Below are 9052 nucleotides of genomic sequence, written 5' to 3'. Positions count from 1 at the left end.
AGTATAAACTGTTCCAGTCCGACAAGGGCAGTCTGCAGAAAGCTCTTGAAACCGTGAAAATAGTCAAAGCGAAGGTGGCAGTTCCTTTGGCTACGTCCACGCGTGGAATAGGAGTCGCTACAGCGTTAGCGTATAGCCGCACGTGCACGACCTGGAATCCGCGGGAGATTGGGCGAATCATTACGATTCACCAGGTGTACCGCATACACTTGCTGTGTGCACACATTAAGCTGTATAAAGCGCAGCAAATACAGACGGAGGGACAGTCCATCTATGGCGCGCTTCGCCGCATAGTCGTCCGCGATCAAGTTCGCGAGATGATGGAGACGGTCGGCCAGCTGCCTTCAGCCATGATGGCAGTTATGGACTACCAGATAGGGCTCACGTTTTATCGAATGTGAAAATGAACTCATTAATGACGGTAAACTAAAAGTGTTACTTTCATTTCGTGAGGAGTACTACCAGATAGGGCCCACGAACCAAATCGCGAGTAAAGATTATTTTCGTGAACACGTACGCGCACTACGAGATAGACGTGACGCCTAACTGAAGTGATTTTTTCTTGTGTCCTAAAAAACACTACTAGATAGATTTTTTGGGTAGGGAAATATCATACTACTAGATAGATGATAGATCCAAATCAAGGGAGTACTACGAGATAGGGCCTTTGAGAAAAAAAACAAAAACCCCCAAGAAGAGTTTGTCCTGGATAAAGGGTCCCAAAAAGAAGACCGCGTTGAAAAAGGTCAGAGAACTTCTTACACGCACAGACAGCCCAAACTCAGATTCAGATAGTTCGAGTTCACAACAATCAGAAGAGTATTCACACGTACCGCTGAGAACCGAAAATCTAACTCTTGAATTATTGAGCCTACAACACCACGAAATGGATGTTGAAACTCTAAAAAACCAAGTTGCAGCCTTGCAACAGATGGTAGAACAACAACAACAAGGACCAAATTTGTCATCAGGAAACCATGTAGGAAATTCTTACGAAGCCTTATGCAAAATCCCTGATCCAATCAAGTCAATTCCAAAATTTGACGAAAACAAAAAACAGTTAACATCATGGCTGAACACAGCCGAAGGCACACTCAGAATATTCCACGGAATCGTCAACAGATGCGAATTTTCACAACCGCAGTATTCAATAAAATTGAAGGAAAGGCCAAGGACATACTTTGCTTAGCCGGATACCCCACAACCTTTGAAGAAGTCAAGCTTATTCTGATTAACGCGTTAGGCGACAGGCAAGAATTAACATACTATAAGAGCCAGTAGTGGCAAACTAAAATGGCGGACGGAATGTCAATCCATCAAGGTATTATAATAAATGCAAGGAGATCATCCAAAACATAAAAACATTGGCAAAACAGAAAGAGAAATATCTCAATCATTGGGATGCAATAAATGCTTTTATTGAGGAAGACGCCCTAGCAGCTGGAAGAGCGCAAGGCGCTGGAAGAGCGGATCAAGTCGGACAGAAAAGAAGAGAGCGATTTGATTCCCGAGTCTCTAGCGGAGATTCAGCGCTTGGTGGCTGAACACTGGGTGCGAGGAGAAAAATACGGAATACTTCCCAGCAGCAGCAGTTCTTACACCAGCAGCAGGAACATGCTGAGAGCAGCAAGTCGAAGCAGCAAACTTGGTCCAAAGTGGTCTCCCATACAACATCGAGGACCAAAGTAAAGGATCATCGAGCAAAACAGTCGGCACCAAGCACCAAACCACATAAAGTAAGTAAGCCCGTTCAAATAATAGCTGGTGCCCAGGGACCCCTCGTTGGTCGTGCATTTGGAAAATATGTCAACAATACTTAAAAGACTTTCTGAATTTAACTTAAAGATTCAGCTAGACAAATGTCAATTTTTGAAAAAGGAAACCGAATTTTTGGAACACGTCATAACGCCAGAAGGAATAAAACCAGATCCCTCGAAAATAGAAAAAATAGGAAACTGGAGTTTACCCAAAACACAAAAACAAATAAAACAATTTCTCGGATTAACGTATTACAGACGTTTTATCAAATATTAGGCCAAATTAACAAAACCCCTTACAAAATATTTAAAAAAGGATCAAACCGTGAATCATAAGGATGAACAATATATTAAAGCCTTTGACATGCTTTGACAAGCACACCACGATGCTACACGTGCATTCCGCGCCGACGCCGGAGTGACTTGCTGACTCCGTGCCCTCACTCCGTGCCCGCTACGTGCATCCGCACCCCAGTGTCGTGTCCCGCCGCTCCCGCTTCGTGCGTCCTCGCGTGTGCTCCGTGTCCCGCCCCCCTTGCTTCGTGCCCCGTGTGTGCTCCGTGCCTCCTCGTGCCACCGCGCCGCCCAGTGCCTGCTGCTTGCCGCCTGGTGCTCGCGCCGCTTCTAATTCCTGCTCCGTGCTCAGTGCCTGTCTCTTGTCAGGAGAAATTCCAACAGTGAGGATGCCTCCACCGAAAGTGCCTTCAAACATGCACTCTGGAGTCATTCCGGGAGTCAAACATCTTCGGTCCAAACAAACAGGTGTAAGGCGGGATCCAAGAATGCAGTCCGAAGTCATTCCACCAGTGACGATGCCTCCACTGGTTGTGGGAAATAATTGATCGACAATAATTACGTCCTCCGCGCGATCATGCGATGAGCGCATATCAATTATGTCATCCGCGCGATCATGCGATAAGCGCATATTGATGACGTCCTCCGTGCGACCATCAATATGCAAATCCCTTCCATGACCCGGAAGATCGTGTGACGTGCCAGACCGCGTGCTGGAATGTCAGCTTATCACCGCGTGCTGGTACGTCACAGGAGAGAGCGCGTGGGAGAGCTTTCGATACGGGCAACTCTCCCACGCATAGGGAAGTGGAGGGGAGCGATGAAGCCTATAAAACCGTCGATCAACGGATCGACGGGCCTCTTTCTGTTTACGTTCCCGGACCTTTCGGCTGTTATCGCGAAACCGATCGAATCAATAAAGTACCGTTTAGCAAGTACGCGAAAGTTTGTCAGTTTTAGTGATAGTCAGTCAGTTTAGTCAGTTAGTGAAACAAACCTGGTACGTGCTGCATTAGCTGCGTGCAACCCTCGCTCCCGTGCGAAAGCGACGAAAGAACATTTGGTGACCCCGACGTGATCGCGAAAAGTGCCGTTCATCAGTGCAAAATTCTGTCGCGATCTTACGCCATGAATAGCGAAAACGAAAGCAACGTGGCCGAGGCCTTGCGGCTCCTTACCGCCCTCGAGGGCAGCGTTAAGGAGGTGGCCGCAAGCCTCGATGCGAAAATAAAACCGGAGGTGGCCGCCGTGAAAGTGGACATTTTGGCGTCCCTGTGGCGGGACGGGAACGCCGCGCTGATGCGCGTCGAAGGAATCACCGGCCCCCATCCGCGCAGGGGCCCCTTCACGGAGGCTTATGCGGCAGCCATGGCGGCTGCAAGCAGGTGCCGTGACGGAGCTGCCTCCAAGCCGTCCATTTTGGACGCCACGATGGCGGGGCAACCATCGCGGGCAGACCACCTGCCACGCATTGAGCTGCCCAAGTTCGAAGGATCGCCCTCCGAATGGCCCGCGTTCTCGAACCGGTTCGAGAAGCGCGTGGCCGGGCTGTCGGAGGATTCCGACAAATTCGCCTTCCTTCACAAGTGCCTCGAGCGATGCGACATCGCGAGGCACAGCTGCGAGGCATTTGAGAACGCCGGCATGCCGTTCGCCCAAGCTTGGGCCAAGCTGGAGGAGAGATTCTATAAGAAGCGGGTGGCATTTATGGGCCACATCCGCAAAATCCTCGAATTGCCCAGGATGAGCGCGTGCGAAAGCGACGAAAGAACACTCCACCAATGCTGCCACAAACCATGCCGTGCGGAGTTATTCCACCGATAAGGGTACCTCCACCCATGCAGTCTCCACCAATGCTGCCTCAAGGCACGTAGTCCGGAGTAATTCCAACAGTGAGAATGCCTCCACCGAAGGTGCCTTCAAACATGCACTCACATGGAGTCATTCCGGGAGTCAAACATCTTCGGTCCAAACAAACAGGTCTACGCCGGGCTCCAAGAATGCAGTCCGGAGTCATTCCATCAGTGACGATGCCTCCACCAATGCTGCCACAAACCATGCCGTGCGGAGTTATTCCACCAATAAGGGTACCTCCACCCATGCAGTCTCCACCAATGCTGCCTCAAAGCACGTAGTCCGGAGTAATTCCAACAGTGAGGATGCCTCCACCGACGGGCCCTTCAAACATGCACTCTGGAGTCATTCCGGGAGTCAAACATCTTCGGTCCAAACAAATAGGTGTAAGGCGGGATCCAAGAATGCACTCCGGAGTCATTCCATCAGTGACGATGCCTCCACCAATGCTGCCACAAACCATGCCGTGCGGAGTTATTCCACCAATAAGGGTACCTCCACCCATGCAGTCTCCACCAATGCTGCCTCAAGGCACGTAGTCCGGAGTAATTCCAACAGTGAGGATGCCTCCACCGAAGGTGCCTTCAAACATGCACTCACATGGAGTCATTCCGGGAGTCAAACATCTTCGGTCCAAACAAATAGGTGTAAGGCGGGATCCAAGAATGCACTCCGGAGTCATTCCATCAGTGACGATGCCTCCACCAATGCTGCCACAAACCATGCCGTGCGGAGTTATTCCACCAATAAGGGTACCTCCACCCATGCAGTCTCCACCAATGCTGCCTCAAAGCACGTAGTCCGGAGTAATTCCAACAGTGAGGATGCCTCCACCGAAGGTGCCTTCAAACATGCACTCACATGGAGTCATTCCGGGAGTCAAACATCTTCGGTCCAAACAAATAGGTGTAAGGCGGGATCCAAGAATGCACTCCGGAGTCATTCCATCAGTGACGATGCCTCCACCAATGCTGCCACAAACCATGCCGTGCGGAGTTATTCCACCAATAAGGGTACCTCCACCCATGCAGTCTCCACCAATGCTGCCTCAAGGCACGTAGTCCGGAGTAATTCCAACAGTGAGGATGCCTCCACCGAAGGTGCCTTCAAACATGCTCTCACATGGAGTCATTCCGGGAGTCAAACATCTTCGGTCCAAACAAATAGGTGTAAGGCGGGATCCAAGAATGCAGTCCGGAGTCATTCCATCAGTGACGATGCCTCCACCAATGCTGCCACAAACCATGCCGTGCGGAGTTATTCCACCAATAAGGGTACCTCCACCCATGCAGTCTCCACCAATGCTGCCTCAAGGCACGTAGTCCGGAGTAATTCCAACAGTGAGGATGCCTCCACCGACGGGGCCTTCAAACATGCACTCTGGAGTCATTCCGGGAGTCAAACATCTTCGGTCCAAACAAATAGGTGTAAGGCGGGATCCAAGAATGCAGTCCGGAGTCATTCCATCAGTGACGATGCCTCCACCAATGCTGCCACAAACCATGCCGTGCGGAGTTATTCCACCAATAAGGGTACCTCCACCCATGCAGTCTCCACCAATGCTGCCTCAAGGCATGTAGTCCGGAGTAATTCCAACAGTGAGGATGCCTCCACCGAAGGTGCCTTCAAACATGCACTCACATGGAGTCATTCCGGGAGTCAAACATCTTCGGTCCAAACAAATAGGTGTAAGGCGGGATCCAAGAATGCACTCCGGAGTCATTCCATCAGTGACGATGCCTCCACCAATGCTGCCACAAACCATGCCGTGCGGAGTTATTCCACCAATAAGGGTACCTCCACCCATGCAGTCTCCACCAATGCTGCCTCAAGGCACGTAGTCCGGAGTAATTCCAACAGTGAGGATGCCTCCACCGAAGGTGCCTTCAAACATGCACTCACATGGAGTCATTCCGGGAGTCAAACATCTTCGGTCCAAACAAATAGGTGTAAGGCGGGATCCAAGAATGCACTCCGGAGTCATTCCATCAGTGACGATGCCTCCACCAATGCTGCCACAAACCATGCCGTGCGGAGTTATTCCACCAATAAGGGTACCTCCACCCATGCAGTCTCCACCAATTCTGCCTCAAAGCACGTAGTCCGGAGTAATTCCAACAGTGAGGATACCTCCACCGAAGGTGCCTTCAAACATGCACTCACATGGAGTCATTCCGGGAGTCAAACATCTTCGGTCCAAACAAACAGGTGTAAGGCGGGATCCAAGAATGCAGTCCGGAGTCATTCCATCAGTGACGATGCCTCCACCAATGCTGCCACAAACCATGCCGTGCGGAGTTATTCCACCAATAAGGGTACCTCCACCCATGCAGTCTCCACCAATGCTGCCTCAAGGCACGTAGTCCGGAGTAATTCCAACAGTGAGGATGCCTCCACCGAAGGTGCCATTAAACATGCACTCACATGGAGTCATTCCGGGAGTCAAACATCTTCGGTCCAAACAAATAGGTGTAAGGCGGGATCCAAGAATGCAGTCCGGAGTCATTCCATCAGTGACGATGCCTCCACCAATGCTGCCACAAACCATGCCGTGCGGAGTTATTCCACCAATAAGGGTACCTCCACCCATGCAGTCTCCACCAATGCTGCCTCAAGGCACGTAGTCCGGAGTAATTCCAACAGTGAGGATGCCTCCACCGAAGGTGCCTTCAAACATGCACTCACATGGAGTCATTCCGGGAGTCAAACATCTTCGGTCCAAACAAATAGGTGTAAGGCGGGATCCAAGAATGCACTCCGGAGTCATTCCATCAGTGACGATGCCTCCACCAATGCTGCCACAAACCATGCCGTGCGGAGTTATTCCACCAATAAGGGTACCTCCACCCATGCAGTCTCCACCAATTCTGCCTCAAAGCACGTAGTCCGGAGTAATTCCAACAGTGAGGATACCTCCACCGAAGGTGCCTTCAAACATGCACTCACATGGAGTCATTCCGGGAGTCAAACATCTTCGGTCCAAACAAACAGGTGTAAGGCGGGATCCAAGAATGCAGTCCGGAGTCATTTCATCAGTGACGATGCCTCCATTTTGGACACCACGGTGGCGGGGCAGCCATCGCGGGCAGACCACCTGCCACGCATCGAGCTGCCCAAATTTGAAGGTTCGCCCTCCGAATGGCCCGCGTTCTCGAGCCGATTCTAGAAGCGCGTGGCCGGGCTTTCGGAGGATTCCGATAAGTTTGGCTTTCTGAATAAGTGCCTCGAGCGATGCGACATCGCGAGGCACAGCTGTGAGGCGTCCGAGAACGCCGGCATGCCGTTCGCACAGGCATGGGCCAAGCTCGAGGAGCGGTTTTACAAAAAGCGGGTGGCATTTATGGGCCACATCCGCAAGATCCTGGAATTACCAAGGATGAACTCTCCATCGGCGAACGCGTTGATGCGTGTCATCGACGTGGTGGAGACGGCCGTGGCCTCAGCCCGTCAGATCGCCGAGGCTGACGATTCCACCTCCGTGGTGGAAGACGGGCTGATTGTCGCGCTCGTAATGGAGAAGCTAGACGCTGACACCATTGCGAGCGTGACACGGCGTGCGGACCAGCAGCTCATCCCTACGTGGGTTGAGCTGCGTCGCGAGTTGGATGGGTTGGCAAACAAAATATACTACCAGCCCAAGCGCAAGGAGGATACGGATCGAGCGCGTGGAGCAAACCAGCGAGCAGCACGGACGGTGCTAGCTGCAACCGTCACCCCGAAGCCAGCTGTCATCACCCCCAAGCCTGCGCGGACCGACGACCGCTGACAATGACGGCGATGTCAGCTGCGAAATCGTAGGAGTTAAAACATTCGCCGTGATCGACTCTGGGTCGAAATATAATCTCTTGAGTGAGTCCGTATGGGAGAAGTTGAAGGCAAGCAAAGTGGTAGTAAAATACCAAAAACAAAATACAGGCAAAGTCTTCAAACCCTACGGTGGAAAAGAACTTCCAACCATTTGGGTATTTACTGCAACCCTCAGGGTAGGACAAAACACCCTGGATTCGGATTTCTACGTGATCGGAGGAGAGGGAAAAGTCCTGATTGGTCGCGATACGGCGACAGAAATGGGAGTTTTGAAAATAAGCGTCAACAACATCAATGCACATGACCCACTAGGAACCAACCATCAAGGATATTGTAGTTGACATCCCGATTAAGGAAGATGTAGTACCGGTTATTCAGCCGTACCGTCGTATTCCACCTGCACTGGAGAAACTAGTAGAGGAAAAGCTTGACATCCTGTTGAAGAAATGAGTAATTGAAAAGATGAATAAACCTTCCAAATGGGTGTCCCCGGTAGTCGTTGTCCCTAAAGGTAACGATGTGCGCATATGTATCGACATGCGACGGGCAAATGAGGCAGTAGAAAGGGAAAACCATCCATTACCCACCATCGCAGATTTTCTGCCAGCTTTTGCGAATGCAAAAGTTTTCTCCAGATTGGATGTAGAAAATGCCTTCCACCAGAGACACGCGCTTTAAGACACAACATCCGATAGATGACATTGTTGCAGTCTTCACAACAACGGCACGTTCTGGCTGACGCAATATCTTCACGGCGACAGATCATCAACGAGAAAGCATGATCATGCATGTTCCCTGGCTACGGAAGTGAAGCAGACATTCAAGGCGACATTCCACGACGGCCTGGAAGCAAAACAAATCATCAGGAACATCACCCCCTATCGGCATTCTCACGAGCGCTACTATAAAAGCAGGGCAGCAAGTAGGGATGAGTTCAGTTCTATTTCTACTTTTGTAAGAGTTAGATCTCAAACTTGTGCGTTGGGCTTGTAATTTATAAAGAATAAATATTTTTTTTATGAGTCATTAAGCAGCAACCACATAATTGGCGCAGCCGGGTAGGCGTTTGAGGAAGTGATCTAGTAGAAAAACAGTGGAAATCTCTTGGAATATAAACCAAAAGAAAGTGATTCCGCAAAGTGTGCGAAATCTAGAAGTGACTTTGTGTATCACAGAAGTACGAACATCACAAGTGAAATCGTCCCGCAAGGAGTGCGAACATTGCTAGTGAAATCGTGCTTCAGAGTGCACGAACATTTTAGAGAGATCGCCCATAAGCATCCGCAAGCAACACAGACCCTGTAACCAGAGTCGCTGAGGAGTTGAGGATCCCCCGCTAC

The 9052-nt window shown here is 50.6% G+C and overlaps 1 protein-coding gene across 1 annotated transcript; it reads left to right on the top strand.

Moving 5' to 3' along the window:
* Positions 1-3179: 3179 nt before the first annotated feature.
* On the top strand, positions 3180-7071 carry LOC131285242 (uncharacterized). The gene is made up of 2 exons (XM_058314096.1): positions 3180-3802; positions 4032-7071. The coding sequence occupies exons 1-2, from the start codon at positions 3180-3182 to the stop codon at positions 7069-7071; spliced, it is 3663 nt and encodes a 1220-aa protein (XP_058170079.1).
* Positions 7072-9052: the final 1981 nt, after the last annotated feature.

The sequence above is a fragment of the Anopheles ziemanni genome, chromosome 3 (genome assembly GCF_943734765.1).
Source record: "Anopheles ziemanni chromosome 3, idAnoZiCoDA_A2_x.2, whole genome shotgun sequence".
In the NCBI taxonomy this organism is placed as follows: domain Eukaryota; kingdom Metazoa; phylum Arthropoda; class Insecta; order Diptera; family Culicidae; genus Anopheles; species Anopheles ziemanni.
The sequence above is the reverse complement of the archived record's forward strand: the minus strand, read 5'-3'. Positions and strand labels throughout refer to the sequence as shown.

Excerpts from the sequence above, each read along its gene's own strand:
- LOC131285242 (XM_058314096.1), top strand. The coding sequence starts at position 3,180 with ATGAATAGCGAAAACGAAAGCAACGTGGCCGAGGCCTTGCGGCTCCTT. Across the intron at positions 3,803-4,031 it reads GAATTGCCCAGGATGAGCGC|GTCTACGCCGGGCTCCAAGA; the intron begins GTGCGAAAGCGA and ends CCAAACAAACAG.